The sequence below is a fragment of the Cetorhinus maximus genome, chromosome 10, assembly GCF_964194155.1.
Source record: "Cetorhinus maximus chromosome 10, sCetMax3.hap1.1, whole genome shotgun sequence".
In the NCBI taxonomy this organism is placed as follows: Eukaryota; Metazoa; Chordata; class Chondrichthyes; order Lamniformes; family Cetorhinidae; genus Cetorhinus; species Cetorhinus maximus.
This window is the reverse complement of record NC_135888.1, coordinates 77,456,759-77,475,558: the sequence shown is the minus strand read 5'-3', so window position 1 is coordinate 77,475,558 and position 18,800 is coordinate 77,456,759. Positions and strand designations below refer to the sequence as shown.

Sequence of the window (18,800 nt, the reverse complement as noted above, 5' to 3'; positions counted from 1 at the left end):
ATGTCACTTGATTCATAATCCGGAGGCTCAGGTTCATACTCTGGGGACATGGATTCAAATCCCACCACATTAGCTGGTGAAATTTGGATTCAATTAATAAATTTGGAAAATTAAAGCTCACCTCCATGATAGTGACCATGACAACTGTCGTTGATTGTTGTAAAAAACCATCTGGTTCACTAAAGACTTTTAGGGAAGGAAAAATCCCCTCCTTACCCAGTCTGGCCTACATGTGACTGTCAGACCCACAGAAATGTGGTCAACTCTTAACTGCCCTAACAAGTCACTCAGTTCATGGGCAATTAGAGATGGGCAACAAATGCTGGCTTTGCCAGCAATGCCCACATCCCGTGAAACAATAAAGAAAAAAAAGTAATAGTTTTTCTCGCTTGCTAAAATCAACCTGAAGGAATAGTTTAAATATAACATTTTAAATTCTCATCTCTAGATGATGCTACAGAAAAAGACCTGGCGGATCTTATCTCTGAGATGGAAATGATGAAGATGATGGATAAGCATAAAAATATCATTAACTTGCTGGGTGCCTGCACGCAGGATGGTGAGTGTATGATGGCTGCAGATACCCAAGAACGGTAAAGGAATTTAGCAACACTGACAGTACTTAAACAAGCGTTAAGAAATCAGAAGTGTAATGCTGCATGATTCAATATTATATAACGTACATTTTATGGAGTATGCACAAAGGTATTAAAATTATACATACACTAGTGCATACATAGCTGTATTACATACATATAGTATTCATAAATCCACATTGCAATATTATACAAATACACTGACATATGCTGTAGTATCACACATTGCAATATTACACACAAAATGAAATACACATGATAGATTGCTCTGATACATTAGAGTGAACATTCATATACATCCGAGTACTCACCATTCTATGTATTACACTGGGCTCCTCTGACTGATTATGATGGGAAATTTTCCAGGCACCATTGCTAGTATGTTATGCATGTCTCTTTAACATGGGACTGAAAACTTCCACCAGTGTCAAAAGCACTGCCCCAGTGCGACACTCTGCTGATCTCAGCTTGTGGAGCAGCCAGAGCTTAGCTGTGATACTTTCCACATTCAAATAGCTTGCTAAAATTTGCTGTAGGCGAAGAATGGCCACCTTGATGAGGCAATAGATAGTTGCAGGTGCTAACTATACCAACCATAAAACTCCACTACTTTAAGGAAAGGAGAGAACAGAAAACAATCACACACTGGAACATAGTATTACACATTTATATGTGACAGCAGGAGGTGTAGCATTCTTTGACTATATTGCTTTTATACTTTGCATGCAAGTTATATATGCATGCTATGTATGACAATGCATTGGACATAAGATTTATATCAAGGCAGCTAATTCTGAGGACACTGACTCTATCAAAAGCTGTAAATGGGTAAAGAAGCAAATTTTATTACAAATGTCAAGTTCTGTTTGCTGAGAGTTCAGTATTTAACTCTGCTGTTTGTACCCTAGGCTTGCTGTATGTAATAGTGGAGTATGCAGCGAAAGGTAATTTACGGGAATACCTCAGGGCCAGGCGACCACCTGGTATGGATTACAACTTTCACATTACAAAGGTGCCTGAAGAACAGTTAACATTTAAAGATCTGGTGTCCAGTGCCTACCAAGTGGCGCGGGGCATGGAATATTTGGCATCTAAGAAGGTAAGTCATCAACTAATCTAGCTTTCCATATGACAAAATTGGACAGAGGTTTTGTAGATGGCTTGTTTGGATGAGGCCCAGGTGGATTGTTCATTTAATTTAGGGAGTTTGGGTATGTGTTTTGGCCCCTTGGGATAGGTGAAAGGTCGTGTGAACTGAGAAATGTGGGAAGGGCACAATCTCACTTTTCCCATGTTCTACAAGTAGGATGATGGTTCAAAAACAACATCCACCCCTCGCAAGCAAAGGGGAACACGGCTCACATTACAGTGATTTAGCAAGAGCAGCCATGAAGGGCGGGGATTAAATTTTCCAGGCTTGTCACTTAGCTGTCCAGCATAATTTACATCTGACTGTTTAATGAAGGAGTGCTGCTGCACTGATAGCTTCGACACTTGGACTGCAAATAAGCCATTGTTAAGTGTCTAGTGGGCCACATATTGAGCAATAATGTGCTATGTTAAAGAGCATTCCCTCAAATAAGCACGATACTCTCTGTCATTGTAACACTACATTGTGCCAGATTTTTTCTGTGTTACTGTACTCCTTTACTTTCCATCACTTGGAAGCTTGTGCTGTGGCGCAGAGATGTGAGTACACCAAGTATATTGTTTTAATGCCTTTTACAGTGTATCCATCGTGATTTGGCAGCCAGGAATGTGTTGGTAACTGAAGACAATGTCATGAAAATTGCAGACTTTGGTCTGGCACGAGGTGTGAACAACATTGATTACTACAAGAAAACCACCAATGTAAGTAGCAGAGTGCCCTGACAAGCACAGAAGGGGCTGCAATTCTCTGGAATTATTTAAGCACAAAATACCATGAAACTACAAGCATGTATCTGCCTTAGTTGAACTCATTCTTCATAAATGTAAATCCATCAAGGACTGAAATGAGACAATTGGATTGGGAATTCATGTATCCAGGAAAGCCAGAAAATAAACTGGGGAGTGAAAAGGGAGTGCACTGTTACAGAGTGGAATTACTGCGGGTTTGGTGGGAAGGGAGTTCGGTGAAGAGAGGAGGGAGGTGCTCTTTTCTTTGCCTTTCTCCATCTTTCTTAGCCTGCAGGAGAGACCTGGAGTTGAAAAGCTGCATGAGAGAGCTGAATTTAGAAAACATACAAGAATGACATCACAGGGGAAACATAAGCTCATCAGTTGGTGAGAAACTGCTGTGAGGGAGGGTCTTTAAGTAGCTGAAAATTAGAAAAACACATTCTTTTTAGAAGAAGGAGCTACTTAGATCTCAGTAAGAAACGCAAGGAATAGGGAAGTAAAGTTAATTCAAGGTCAGGTGAAATAAAGTAAGAGAAGTAAACAAGGTAAAATAAAGTTAACATGAGGGAAGAAAATTGAAGCCATGGCAGGACAGCTCAGTCAAGTGGAATGCACACCCTGTAATATGTGGGAAGCCGTGGGTGCAATCGGTGTCCTATCTGACCACATGTGCAGGAACTGTCACCAATTGCAGAACCTCGAGCTCCAGGTTTCAGAGCTTGTGTAGCAGCTGGAGTCACATTGGCCCACCCGTGAGGCTGAGAGCTATATGGATAACACGTTCAGTGAGGTGGTCACACCGCAACTTAGGAGCCTGGAGGCAGAAAGGGAATGGGTGACTAACTGCCAATCCAAGAGAACTAGGCAGGTAGTGCAGGAGTCCCCTGGTATCCTGCTCACCAAACATTTTTCTATTTTGGATACTGGTGAGACATTGGTTCCTTGGAGGAGTGCAGTCAGAGCCAGGTTTGTGGCACCACAGGTGGCTCTGCTGTACAGGAGGGGAGGAAGGAGATGGGAAGAGCAGTAGTGATAGGGGATTCATTAGTTAGGGGAACAGACAAATGTTTCTGTTGCCATAGACATGATCCAGGATGGTATGTTGCCTCCCTGGTGTCAGGGTTAAGGAGCGGCTGCAGGACATTCTTCAGGGAGAGGGTAATCAGCCAGAGGTTGTGGTACACTTTAGTACCAATGACTTAGGAAGGAAAGGGAGTGAGGTCTTGAAAGCAGATTTCAGGGAGCTAGGAAAGGAGATTGAAAAGCAGGACCACTGAAGCAATAATCTCAGGATTACTCCCAGTCCCATTTGCAAGTAAGTATAGAAGTAGGAAAATGGAGCAATTGAACACGTGGCTGGAAAGCTGATGTAGGAGGGAGGGCATCAGATTTCTGAGGCATTGGGATCAGTTCTGGGGAAGGAGGGACCTGCACAAGCCAAACGGTCTACACCTGAACAAGATTGGGACAAATATTCTCGCAGGGAGACTTGCTAGTGCGGTTGGGAGGGTGGGGAGGTGGTGGTTTAAACTAGATGGGCAGGGGGCTGGGAACCTGAGGGCAAATTCAGAGCATGGAACAGGAGATGGGGAATTAGTGAGTGACTCTGAAAAACAGGAGAAGCACAGGTTAAAAAGTAAAACAAAAACAGAAAATGCTGGAAAAACTCAGCAGGTCTGACAGCATCTGTGGAGTGAGAAACAGGGTTAACGTTTCAAGTGCGTGTGACTCTTCTTCAGAGTTAAAGAGAAGTAGAAAGTGATGGAGCTTATATTGTTTAAGGGGGTGGAGCAGGTGAAGCTGGATAGAAGGTCAGTGATAGGTGAGCGCTAAGAAGAGATTAACAAAGATGACACAAGACAAAGGGAGCGTTAATGGTAGTGGTAAGGGCTGAAGAAGGTGCTGATAGTGGCATAAAGGTAAGAAAGAAGAATGTGTGACTAGCAGAGTACGGGTCAGCACTCTGTGAAAGAACAACAATGTACAGCACAGGAATTTGGCATTGTTAAGTGTATTTGTAAATGCAAGGAGGATAGCAAATAAAGCCAATGAGCTGAGGGCACAGATAGATACATGGCAGCATGATATCACTGCTATAATGGAAACCTGGCTTAAAGAAGGGCAAAAATGGCAGCTCAACATCACCTGGCTATAGAATTTTCAGGCAAGATAGAGAGAGGGATAAAAAAGGTGGGGGTGTAGCATTATTGGTTAAGGAATCAATTACAGCTGTGAGGAAGGGTAAGATACTAAATGAAGCATCAAATGAGGCCACATGGGTTGAGTTCAAAAATAAAGAAGGGGCAGCCACACTGCTAGGAGTGTACTATAGACCCCCAAATAGTGGAAGGGAGTTAGAAGAGCAAATATGCAGGCAAATTTCTGAGTGCAAAAACAATAGGGCAGTAATGGTTAGAGACTTCAACTACCCTAATATCAACTGGGATACGAACATTTTAAAGGCACAGAGGGCACAAAATTCTAGAACTGCAGTCAAGAGAACTTTTTCAGCCAGCACGTAACAAGCCCAATGAGAGGGGGTGCAATTCTAGATTTAGTCTCAGGAAATGAAGCTGTGCAAGTGGATGAAGTAGCAGTGGGGGTCCATTTTGGCGATAGTGACTATCTAAATCTAACTACAGTTAGATTTAGCATCATTATGGAAAAGGACAAAGATAGAATAAGAGTAAAAGTTCTAAATTGGGGAAATACAAATTTTACAAGCGGAGAGGTCAACTTGCGAAGGTGGACTGGATACAACAACTAGAAAGGAAAACCGTGTCAAATCAGTGGGAGATATTCAAAAGCAAAATTCTACAAAGTGTAGACATGTCCCCACAAAGAAAAAGGGTGGCACTGCCAAATCTAGAGCCCGCTGGTTATCTAGAAGCATACAGGGTGAAATAAAGCAGAAAAAAAATCTTATGACCGTTACAAAAAGCTTAATACTGTAGAAAGCCCAGAAGATTAAAGAAAGTACAGGGGTGAAGTAAAAAAGGAAATTAGGGAAGCAAAGAGATGATATGAAAAAATATTGGCAGGTAAAATCAAAGAAAACCCAAAGATGTTTTACCAGTACATTAAGACCAAGAGAATAACTAAGGAAGGGGGAGGGCCTATCAGATGTGCACGGTAACTCGTGCATTGATGCTGAAGATGTGGGCAGAGTTCTCAATGAGCACTTTGTCTCTGTCTTCATTAAGGAGAAGGATGATGCAGACATTCTAGTTAAGGAGGGGGGGGGAGGGTGCGAAATATTAGATGCAATAAGCATAAGAGAAAGGAAGTACTGGAGGGATTGACACCCTTGAAGGTGGATAATTAACCAAGGCCGGATGGATTGTATCCCAGGTTGTTAAAGGCAGCCAGGGAGTAAATAGTGGATGCTCTGAGGATCATTTTCCAATCCTCACTAGATACAGGTCGGGTACCAGAGGATTGGAGGTCTGCCAACATTGTACCAACATTTAGGCCAGAAAATTATAGGCCAATCAGTCTGACTTCAGTGGTGGGCAAAATATTGGAATTAATTCTGAGAGACAGTACAAACTGTCATTTAGAAAGGCACGGATTGAACAGGGATAGCATGGTTTTGTTAGGGGAAGATTGTGTCTCATTAATTTAATAGAATTTTTTGAGAAAGTATCAAGGAGGATTGATGAGGGTAGTGCAGTGGATGTTGACTACATGGATTTCAGTAAGGCATCTGACAAGGTCCCAAATGGCAGACTGGTCAGAAAAGTGAGATCCCATGGGAGACAGGGGAAGATGGCGAATTGAATCCAAAATTGGCTCAGCGACAGGAAACAAAGGGTAACGGTTGATGGATGTTTTTGCAAGTGGAAAGTGGTTTCCAGTGGCATTTGAGAGGGCTCAGTGTTGGGGCCCTTGCTGTTGTTGTATATATTAATGATTTGGACTTAAATGTGGGGGGAGGCATGATTGGGAAATTTGTAGATGACACAAAAATTGGCTGCTTAGTTGACAGTGAAGAGGATAGCTGTTGTCTCCAGAATTATATCAATGGTTTGGTTGAGTGCATGGAAAAGTGGCAAATGAAATTCAATCCCAAAAAGTGTGATGTAATGCATTTGGGGAAGGCAAACAAAGCAAGGGAATAGTTAATAAACAGGAGAATATTGAGAGGGGTAGAGGAAGTGAGAGACTTTGGAGTGTATATCCACAGGTCCCTGACAGTGGTAGGACAGGTGGATAAGGGGTAAAGAAAGCATATAGAATGCTTTCCTTTATTGAATGAGGTTTTGAATACAAAAGCAGGGATGTAATGCTGAAACTGTATAAAATGCTGGTTAGGCCACAGCTGGAATTTTGCGTACAGTTCTGGTCACCAAATTACAGGAAGGACATAATTGCTCTCGAGGGAGTACTGAGGAGATTTACAAGAATGCTGCCAGGGCTTGAAAATTGCAGCAATGCGGAAAGATTGGATAGGCTAGGGTCATTTTCCTTAGAACAGGGGAGGCTGAGGGGTGACCTAATTGAGGTGTACAAAATTATGAAGGGCCTGGATAGGGAAGGCAGGACAGACTTGTTTCCCTAGCTGAGGGGTCAATTACCAGGGTGCGTCAATTTAAGGTGATTGGTAGAAGGAGTGGAGGGCACATGAGGATAAACCTTTTCACCCAGAGGGTGGTGGGCATCTGGAATTCACTGCCTAAATTGGTGGTTGAGGCTGAAACGCTCATCTCATTTAGAAGGTACCAGGGTCTGCACCTGATGTGCTGTAACCTGCAAGGCTATGGACCAGGTGCTGGAAAGTAGGATTAAAAATGAGTGTCTAGTTTCTTTTTTACTCTTTTATGGCCGGTGCAGCCATGATGGACTGAATGGCCTCTTTCTGAGCTGTAACTTTTCTATGATTCCAAGGTTCTATTTGAATTACTGAGGACTGAAAGGATCAGCCCCTAAAGCAATTTTAAGACTAAAGCAAAATGCGTGGCTTATTTTGGGTACAGATATAACAAACTTCCAGTGAGGTGGAAACAGGAAGAATCTTCCTGCTAACTAGAGGATATATAGGATAGACACAGTTAAACATAATCAGTTATAGGGCTACCAGTGACCTGAAAAGTAGTAAGATTACTTTAAAATGTCATGAAAGCACAGTTGTCATTTATGCCACCCCAGACATGCAGGTCAATTATGCTGCCCTCCAGCCCAGTTGAGATCAGCACACTCAGCATGCCAGCTCTGAGATCTCCCAAATCTGTCAACCTTGATTTAATTCTATTTATTTGAATAGAGTCCCAATATCTTTGGGAAAACTGTTGGAGCACTATTCATATTAATAAAATCGCATCCATGTCAGAAAGAGGAAAGAAGCAAACACAAATAAATATAGTATTGTAGGCCCAACTAAGTAATGTGCTCTGGACAGTCCCAGTGCACATAGTTTATTGTAATATTTGAAACTCTGACGCATGAACCTATGGCTGAAAGTTTGCCATAGATGTTAATGTGAAAGTACATTTAATTTGTCCAAAGGGGATATTAGGCTGACTGATGATGACTTTGATGTTTCATTTCAGGGTCGCTTGCCAGTAAAGTGGATGGCGCCAGAGGCCTTGTTTGACAGAGTGTACACACACCAAAGTGACGTGTGAGTACTGATCATGTTTAAGTGCCCTTAAGTATTGGATTTCCTCTTGCTCAGTCTGAACAGGCTGTACTGAATGTAAGAAAGCTAGTCTAGATGATTGACAGGAGCCTGCCAGTGTTAAGTTATTTCACTCTGCACTGAATGGATTGACAAGTTAGACATTCTGTCAAAATATTAATACACTTTACTGAGGGAGGCTCCTATTTAACTTTGAATATAATTTATTCTGGATGTGATTAACTTTGTGGAATCCACTGCAATTGAAAGGACCATTCAAGATACAATATAGTGTAGGTGTGAGTGTTAACCATGTTGTAAGTCCTGCTGCAATGAGAAGGGCAGGGCATACCTTTATCTAGAGGAGGCAGGATGATCTGAGCCACTTGCCATCTCTCATTCAGCAGACAAGGTGGGATAGTCTGAGTATCCAATATATGAGTTATCCTATAGAGGGGAAAGTGGGGGGGGGTGGAATTCAGACTACATGCTCTCTGTCACATAGGCAGCTAGGAAGGTGAAGAGATCTGAGTTATTCATTACTGACATTAGAAGCCATGGTTGCACCTGACAACAAGAAACAAGAAAAATGGTACAGTACCAGAGGCAAAACAGAGGAAGTGATATTATGGAACATGTTAAGGATATAGAAAGTGTTAACCCAGAATATTGCTTTCAATTAATCTTTGAGATGAGAGCTAGGGGACACAGCTTTCAACCAGAGAAAGGTACTTTTAATTATAAAGCAAGAATTGAATACTACAAAGGGGTGAGTGGTTGGATGAATACAAATGGAACAAACGGCTTCCTTCATCATCTCTAATTACCTTGTGATCCCTTGAAAAAATGAGTTTTATTTTAAATTGCTGAATTATGAACAGTGTGATTAATCCAGCCTTGCTGTATGAAAGTAAAATTGCACTTGATGCCATTCTCATCATTTCATGAAAACATATTGTGGATCATTTGTAAATTCTCTCAATCACAATACTGATGATCATGACCTGGAATGTTTTCAAGTAATTAGACAACAGAATGAATGCTTGGCTTATTCCCAATGCAGATGGTCATTTGGGGTCTTGATGTGGGAGATCTTCACACTTGGTGGCTCTCCCTATCCCGGAATCCCTGTGGAGGAGCTCTTCAAACTTCTCAAGGAGGGCCATCGAATGGACAAGCCATCCAACTGTACACATGAGCTGTAAGTAACTCATCAGCATTGCATTTGGTTTTACATATAAACTTTCTAAACTTTTCTTTACCTTTTTCAGCTATTAGTTTTAAAAAAAAATACGGATTCTGCAATCCCAACAACCTCTGTGAACACAGCTCCCCTGGGAGAGTGAAATTGACTGTTAATGACAGAAAGAAGAGTAGGAAAAACGAAGATATGAGTGTTTACAACATACCCTTATTAGCATTGTTAAGGGACCCAGAACAACTTAACATAACAGGGAAAATACATAAGGTAGATACAATCAGAACTCAATTGTAACAGAATGCCTTTGTTCTTTCAACATTTTGAGACAGCAGCTATAGTCTTATGAAGCACCTGTAGACTTAAAAGGCACATCCAGATAAATATGCTGTGCAGGATTGGTAGAGGCACCTTCAACACGGCTGACTGTGTGTGGCTTGGGTTATCTGTGTGGCTGCAAAATTTGGTGACATTACTGACAGTGCTATGGAAGCTGGAGCAACTGAAAATGGTAGGCACACCAATTCCCAGCACTTCCAACAGCAATCATGCGTCATCATCCTGAGGCAGTCTGCCGTTCTTGCCATCTTTCAGCCACCACAACAAGCTAGAGGCTGGGGAGCCTGGAGCTGTGACAAGGCACATCCAATGTCCATCTAGCTCAGGACACTTCTCTGCCACCTGCAGCTCTAACTAGGGCCATTCAACTACAAGGAACATATGAAGCAAGTCATCATCCTGAAGCAATGGTTTTGCTGCCTGGCTCGCTCAGTGGGAGCCTTCCAGTACACACTAGAGTGGGTGTCAAAGTGCATTATGGTCTGCTGTGACCTGACTACCATGAGGGTGCAGTCCATGCCACTCAGCATTCAGAGGCCAGTTCGGGGGAACAAGGAGGAGGAGGCAGGGACGTGGGTCCACAATTTCCCTGCTTTTAATCCATTTGCTACAGACCATCACTGTATCCTCCTGGCTAAAATCCTGAAATAAAAGACACCCGCAAAAAACCTTTCCATATCAACTTTATATAACAATGCATACAATTCAAACAGGTTGATAATCAGCTTGCTAATCCTTCAAACACTTATACTATTTCCCAAAGGGAATAAAGTGGATGCGAAGATATGACACAAACAAACAAACAACACATCCAATTACCTGTATACAAACAAAACTGAGCCTTTTTCCCTTATGCATCCCCTAAGTGATTGTTTCCCATGTTCTTTTGCCTATCCTTGTTCTCCTACACAGTGCTATCCCAGTGGCTGCAGCATGGCTGATAGAAGGCTACTAATTTTCACTGGAGGAAACTGCAGATAGCCTTGTAGGTTGACCTTGAGCAGCTCTCGGCCTTTAGGTCCTCATTTTGGACTGCAGTATCACAGTCTAAACTGGCAGGCTAAGAAACAACAGCAGAGGGACTGGCAAAGTGACAGTGGTGGGAGCATGAACACTAGTATCCAGAGAGAGAACAGCAGGTCTATTGACCATACAGCAACTACCACACCCCTGGGGCAATGCCTCAGCAATCCTAGTAATCCAGCAGATTGCTAGACAGTGAGAACCTGCATGATACTTTGATCCTTGAGATATGCAGCTACATTGGCAGCAATCTGAGCCTGCATGGCAGTAAATATAGATTACCACTGTTTGAGCTTGCACTGTAGCACTGAGACACCAGTGCTGCAATTGAAGCTGAGGCAGGGGGCTCCAGACATTGCATCATTGGTGGGTCCACAAATGTGGTGGTGGAGTTGGCCACCACTTCCACACTGAAAAGGATGGGCTCCAAGCTCTGCACAAAGCCCTGTGCAAAGTTGGAGCCGGACTCCTCCATGCTCCTTGTCAATGACAACAGGCTCTAGGGCAGGCCTACCGAAACACCAAGGTTCTCGATGTGCATGCTCATCAGTGTTCTCCAGTACCGTCCCATCAAAGTCCTCATCTGAGTTCTGTCCAGTAGAATTAGTCTGTGACTGTGCCCCCTGGGAATGACACATTGGCTGCACCCCACTTTTGCCTGATGACGCACCATTTGAAGATCCCAACTCTATACTACCCTCAAGGGTATGTGCAGTGCCAATATTTGAGCTAGTGGCTGTGATTGTCAGATCAAGTGATGGTGTTTCTTCATCCGAGGTCTGGTATAGCTCTTGCCCTTGGTAATGATGTTGCATTGGCTGGCCAGACAGGAGTTCTTAAGTATCTGAAAGCATAAATGTACAAGGGGAGGGTTGGGTGAGAGAAGGACAGCAAGAAGCCCACGGTCACACAATCTGCAGCTTGAACGTCATGCCAATAACAGATTGAGGGTGAGGTGGGATTTGAGAAAGTGCATAAGGTAGGAACATAACATCATCCTGAACGTTCTTAGCATTCACATGCATGAGCTGTATCACTGCCGTCCTAATGATGTGGAGCACCATCTCCTCCAAAGGGCTTGGCTGAAGCAGGCATGTCTGTCCCTCTCTGGTTCTGTTCTGTTTCTTCCTTTTATGGGCCACCTTTTAGTGCAAGAGAAAGGGAAGAATGTCTAATTGCGCTGCAGTGTGTTTGAGTGATGTGACATGGATGAATAACTGAACGTATGTGGAGGCAGTGAGAGTTGAATGTTGGGCTGGCAGTGTTGGTACATGTGTGAGGATGAGATGGAGCATCTGAATGTTAGGCATGAGTCCTGATTCCAGATGGCTGAGTGATAATCATATGGTTCATTAAGAAATGTGAGAGGTTGGTGGTGCGAAGGGAAGAGATGCCCTTGGGAGATACATTCACTGATATTGACCATTGAAATGAGGTCATTGAACTTCTTGAAGCACTGCTGCCAGGTCCTTGGAGCCAAACTTTGGTAATTGACCACCCTGGCCATTTGCTCTCATTCCCTCCTCAGGTTGTGCCTTGGTGGCCATTCATTCTTTCTCTCCTTCTTTCCACCTTTGTACTAATGCCTCCATCGCCACAGCACAAAATCTGGGAGCTTTCTATCTTGCCTGTTTCTCCATTTGGTGTGCTTTTCCACATGGACAATTCCTCCACAGTGATCAGCTGCTTCTGTATAATGGGTGTAATTTTCCCTTAAGAAGGGCAGGCCGTCTTTAACACATGCAGACTATCTGATAATAAGAAATAGAAGCAGGAGTAGATCTTAAGATCCTGGTGGCAGAAATCCTGCCTGCCGAGAGTTGCTGGCCAATCAGAGGCCAGCAGCTTTCCATTGCTGGTAGCACCACTGGGAGTGGTGGCTGCTGCTGGCAGCTCTCCAGCAACTTCACCACCGCTGGATTCCTGGTCTCAGGGGAGTGAGGGCAGGACGGGTGTTTCAGGAAGTGGGTTGCAGGAGTAGGAGGGTTGGGGGGGTGTCAGAGGCAAGGGAAAGGGGGTGGCTTTCAGTGGCGCTCCCCTTCCTGATGTCAGGCGCCTTGTTTGGACACAGAGAGCCTGACAATGAGGGATCCATCTGGTAGGCTGCTGGCAAACCTGACAGAGTTTGCTGGGCGGCCTTCGGAGTCAGGGAAAGCCGTGCGACTCCCATTTAATCCCTGAGCCACCAACAAATACCAGTGGGCTCAGGGATAATTGTTAACAATTGTCTCATTAATGAGCTGAATTGACATCCCACTACATGTAAACAAGTTTCCCGCACGGGCCCATTCCCGCCTCTGGCTTAAGCCCAGGAGATTTTCCATCTACTGGGAGACTGACGTGCGGACTCTCCCACAGCTAATTGGACCTGGCCGCCATGTTTCCCACTGTGGCGGACTGGATTACGTGTCGTCCAACATGTGTGATTGTCTGAAACTATTGTCAACTATTGGATCCTAAAAATTGTATTTCTCTCTTATAGGTATTTGCTGATGAGGGAGTGCTGGCATGCAGTGTCTTCTCAGAGACCAACATTCAAACAGCTGGTGGCAGAACTTGACAAAGTCTTGACTTCAATATCAGATGAGGTTAGTGCACCTCATAGTGCATTTGCTGTGCTTTCAAGATTTCTCCCCTAAACAGATTTCTTCCTCTGTGCATCCGAATGTACCAAAAGCAAAATACCTCTTACAGTGTGACTCCAAGTCATACACAGTCCTGACGTGGGAATAGATTGCTGTTCCTTCATCGTCCCAGGCTCAAAGTTCTGGAACACCCTACCTAACAGTACTGTACTGTGGACGTACCTGCAGACTGAAGTTGTTCAACAAAACAGCTCAGCAGCACCTTCTCAATGGCAAATAACAGATCGGCAAAGAAATGCTGTCGTTGCCAGAAATTCCCATGAACAAATAGAAGAAGAAAGGCTGTTGCACAAGCCCAATCTTTCCCAAAGCCATCTCATTCATCCAACAGATAGAAATAATGTGATCCCAGTGATAATGAGTATTATTGATAGCCTTGTTTGCAGTAGAGCAAATAGTCCTTGACCTCCAAGGTAACCACTCCAAAAGCAACTTTTATCTGATTCTTTTTAAGATAGATGATGGTATCCAGATTGAAAGATTCCAACTAAGTGCAGTGGTGGGTGGGATAGTTGCCTTATTCTTGCTGGGGTTGAGGAGCTCGGTGAATTTTGTGGCAGTAAGTCGCCCACCCCACCATTACTAGATGGGGTCAAAGGTCCTGGTGCCATATGTAAAAGCACCCGGATGCTGTCCTTTCCCAGGTCACTCACTGCAGGCCAGGAGCTCTGCGCCAATCCTCCAGAGTCCTTGCAGCCGTAGATGATACTAGAGAAGCTTGCAGATGTGAGCAACCACATTCCAGGACATACGAGGGCACCTCCAGCATTGCCTTTCGCTCATCTCCAGATAAGAGTACTGCCAGCGATACACCCATTGTCAGGCCAATGCTCACTGTTGCAGTGGTCCATGTTTGCCAGCCTTTTGACCTTATCGAGGCCCCACTGTCTCTTGCTGCTCAGGCCTTTGCTCCTGCTGGCTTGGTGCCAACCTGCGATGGGCCCTCCTCCTTATCTGGATGAGAACCATTACTAAGGCAGGCTTGGCTGCAGCCTACATCATTGGCGCCTCAGTGGCTGTGTGAACGAATTGAAGCGATATATTAAGCGAGCGTGTCCTTTACAAGTTTCCTTCCATCTTAAAGCCAGCAGGCAAGTGCTAAGCCCTCCACTTGGCTTCCATCTAGTAATGGCATCCCCACCCAACCCCTTCCAAGTAAAGGACCAGAGATGGGTGTTCCTCTTGTTCATTCGTGACTGTGTATGGAAACATTGCTCTTTGACCAGGGTGACGAGAGCCATGTGCAAGAAGCCTTATGCGGACACTTTTCCACTTGCCTCCTCTATCCTCAAGACTCTATAGAGAGACCATTGCACTGGCAGCATAGAAAGACTAACCACATGATCCCTTGTCAGCCGTGACCATTCACCCAGGGGGGTGGAGGTTTGGAGTCGCAGGTTGGCAGCCCTCCACCTCCCTCCCTCCCTTCATCCCTGCCTCTGACTGCAGCCGATGGCAAATAGCACAGAATGAACGGCAGCTCCACACCTTGCTGGGTGATGTTCTGAGACCCATGAGTTGGGAATAAACCTGCTGCAACGCGGGCTTCACCATAGAGAGGAGAACACAAGTGAGCATCTTTGACACCCAGTTGCCTCATGATTATTATGGTGTCCCTTTAGTCAGCCATGTGCTGACCTTGAATGAAGTTATACTGGGTCCCCAAGAAGGAGAAAACAACATCTACGGACCGCAAAGTCAGGGAAAAGGTGAAGCTCGCCAGGTGCACGTCACTTATATACAATTGTAAAAATGAACTTCTAAATTCTCACTGGTAGGGTACTTAATTTGAGGGAAAGTTTAATTCCAGCGAGGTGGCCTTTTAATGAGCATGCATGAGGTGCCAATGCATGCAAATGGGGTTCCCGACATTGTTCGTCAGGAAGCTCAACCTGCCTTGAAAGCCGGGAGAACAAAATTCCAACAGTTTATTCCACCATCAGGAAATAGATTTTTTGCCTCCTGCCAAATTAAGTGCCCCCACCCTGCATGGTTCCCCCTGCTGGCAGAAGCAGAAAATTCCACCTGATAGCACTCCATGTAATTGAATATAAGAACATTGGGATAATCTATATGAATTGTGACATAGCAGAAGACAATTTGAAGCAAAAAAAGTCATTCCTCTTTTTTGGTGTATCTATGTGCCCAGCAAGGGTGTAAGATGCTCACTATGTGGAATGCAAACATTCCTTTGTCAGCTACATAATGGATAAAATGCTTCACCAATGTACCTTGACCGCCCCCACCCCGCAGCCTCAGAAGAACATTTCTGCTGTACAAGTATCTCCATTTCCTACATCACCTGGCTTAGCAGCCTGTGGTGAGATTTTCAAGTAAAATTTTGCTTAATTATGTTAGTGTTCATTCAAAACTGGATTGAACCTGGTAACTTGCATTTCATTTAAACAGAGGAGACTCATTCTATCCATAGGCTGGATAGGAACCTAAGCCTGAAATGTAAAAAGTCAGTGTAATAACCAACTACACACTCCAGTTCCCTTATTACAGAGAAAAATTTATAACAGTTAGGTATGTAAAAGTCCAATGATAACTTTGTTCTTAACATATACTGTATTTTGTAAATGATTGTGATATGAAGTAAGTGTGCCTGAATTTTCTCCCTCAACAGTATTTGGACCTCTCCACTCCTTTTGAGCAGTATTCTCCCTTGTGTGAAGACAGCAACAGTACATGCTCTTCGAATGACTCTGTCTTTGCCCATGAGCCTTTGTCTGATGACCCTTGCTTACTCAACTATCATGACTGTAACACTAGAATCAGGACTTGAGAGTTATGTCATTCTGCAACTCTTGGCTCAACAATGCTACTTTCCCCAGGTGGTACTTTGGGGGTGGTTCAAAACTGGATAGAAACGGAATTTCCTTAAGACCTGCTTCTTCCTGAAAGATATGAAATATCTCTTGCAGAAGAAAATCCTCTCACACAGCGTGGCTATGTAAAACTATTATAACCGTCTTTGATTCTGACTTATCAAAATTCTTGCCATCTGACATTGATAATTTTGACAATGAAAGCCATATTTGAATGGAGGGAAGCTCTGTGTGTTCATGCATAGGGAAGCAGTAGAACTCCCTATCAACGGAGCTCTGTGCTTTACCCTTTACGGTGATCATCATGATTTTGAGCTTTGCTTCAAGACATTAACAAAGGACTTGCCGCATCCCAGCACGATGACCTATGCCAGTGAAGAAGTATAAACTTAGTTACATCAGAGACAAGTAGAGAATTTACCTGGAATAGGAAATACACCTAGGCTAGAAGAACAATCTGAAAAGCAATTAAGATCAAGAATTGTCCACTTGCAAAGAATCAACCAGTTAAAAAAAAAGTACATTTACTGTACAAGAATCTTACCACATGCTTCGACCTTTATTGTGATTCATCGTAAACTTCAATGATTGGAACAGATGAAGCGAAAGTGTGTTAGCATGGAATTCCTGGACTAACATTCTCAATAAAAAAGATCAACTCTATCTTCTTAAATTACAACACTATAGTAGCACTGCCTAGCATACTCAACCCCAATGAGATGGTATTACATCCGGGCTGGCTCTTTTCCTGGAACAGCCTGCTGTGAAGATCCAGTGACTGAACTCACCACATAATGTCCATGAGAAGAATTGCTCAAATTTGCTTGTTTTTTCAAATATTTGATTTAAAAAATAATAGATTTGAAACTCCAGACACAATTGGTGACACAATGGTATGATCATTTATCCAACTACTTCGCTGTATTCACCTTTGCCTTTAAACACAGTGACTAGTCTCGCAAGAGCTATTACCATAGCAACTCTCCTTTGTAGAAAATTTTCTTTTTCTGTGTGAATAGAACAGTCTGGAAACAGCTGGTCCAGCTGTTTGCAGCACCATTTATCCAGATAATCATCGGTTCACTGTTATAAACCCTGCAGAAAACTGTAAAATAGCAAAATATTTGTTGCTGAATTTTTTCTTTAAGTAGCATGTCCAAAATTATTGGCAGTCATACTTCCTTTTCTGGTTATTAATTTCAATATTTTTATGGTCTAGAATTATTTACAGTAGCTATTGGAGCGATCTGTGGAAAAGAACATTCGGATTTTGTGTTTTTTTTCTTATCAGTAAGACTCCCTGTTCTTGTTATTTGCCCATTTCCAGGTCTCTTATCCCATACACACAGTTGCTGAGAGGAGAAAGAACAGCCAGCTTCAAGGGCATGAAAATATAAGTAGCTTTCATTATAAGTTTACCCTTCACCTGCTGCGAGAACTTTGCACCACACACTTAGGCATCTTAGATTGGCAATTTGGGGGAAGGAGCAGTGGGGGAGGGGGCAGAGAAATTACAATAATGAATCTATATCCCACTGGTTCAGGGTCCAGAGGACTGGGGTCAATGCTTCAATTTATTTCAGCTGTGAAGTTTTGCTTCCTTGGCATTCTTAGAGACAGTGGGATGCAGGAATGTTGACAGCTGGCTTGTATCAGGGATACTGTCTCTTCAGGGAGCATTGCCACTATGGTAATCATGCTGCCAGTGGCTGTTGTCAAGGTAGAGACCACCAAAAAAATACAATGTTACTGTTAGAATGCTAAGCTGCTGCTGTTTGTCAAATTCATACATTATTTTAAAGTCAGTTACTGATGTGCCAAAACTCAGTGGCTGATGAGAAGTTAGCTCTGCTGCAGTATTTGTAAATAGGGTGCCTTCTGACCAGATAAGAAAGAGACTTTAGCATTATGGGTACAAATATGACCTCAGGACCCTTCACCATGTGACCAACAGAGTCATCCACAATGCCTGAAATGTCCTGCCCTTCTATCAATGGCATTTCTTGTAAATAAGATTGAATTGAATGTAGCTGTACAAAGTGTCTTATGTTGGCATGTTTATTGCAAACGAATTGTTGCCTTTTTTTTATAAATTATTTTTTCATAAACTGGTACTACAATGAAGGTGCCTTTTGTCAACAATACAACTGAAGAGTTCTGAGATATAGTTGGCAGAGCAGGGATTTACAGTAATTGTGCATTTTATTGTGCACAATTTTACCAATGGGCAAAAGAGGCTGAAGCACAAGACTGAAAGCTTCTCCCCTCCGTCCGTTATGTTGCTGGAGGTTCCTCATGGATGCCTGATACCTTCAGCACCAACAACACTTTGTAACAATGATTGCTGGTTCCTTTCTGCTCTTTCCCCTTTGTTTTTTCTTCCTCTTGGAGATGCTTGTTGCCTCAAAGCCTGCTGTGGACTGATACAGCAGTTCAAGTGAAATGGTAAGAAGCTGGAACAGTACTTAAAATCAACTCTGGGATAAAACAAAATCAGGAAGGTCAAACACCAGCCCTGAACATGCCCTCCCTTGAGCTGGCAGGATTGCAGTCCTCACAGAAGAAACAGGACTGCCAGCTTGCATGTTCCACTCCAAACCAGTGGGGCTGTGTTTCACCCTAGTGTAGGGAGGAATTAAGAATTGAACTAAAACTGTTATCCAGAGTCTG

General features: G+C 43.3%; 1 protein-coding gene across 1 annotated transcript in view; it reads left to right on the top strand.

The window, feature by feature from the left end:
* The window catches only part of LOC144685774 (fibroblast growth factor receptor 4-like), a 65,048-nt gene extending 48,239 nt beyond the window's left edge, over positions 1-16,809 (top strand). The window contains exons 12-18 of the mRNA XM_078550638.1: positions 449-559; positions 1,505-1,695; positions 2,325-2,447; positions 8,027-8,097; positions 9,158-9,295; positions 13,137-13,242; positions 15,929-16,809. Of these exons, the coding sequence (XP_078406764.1) occupies positions 449-559; positions 1,505-1,695; positions 2,325-2,447; positions 8,027-8,097; positions 9,158-9,295; positions 13,137-13,242; positions 15,929-16,087 (899 nt within the window). The 3' untranslated portion in view covers positions 16,088-16,809. The remainder of the gene's footprint in view (positions 1-448; positions 560-1,504; positions 1,696-2,324; positions 2,448-8,026; positions 8,098-9,157; positions 9,296-13,136; positions 13,243-15,928) is intronic.
* Positions 16,810-18,800: the final 1,991 nt, after the last annotated feature.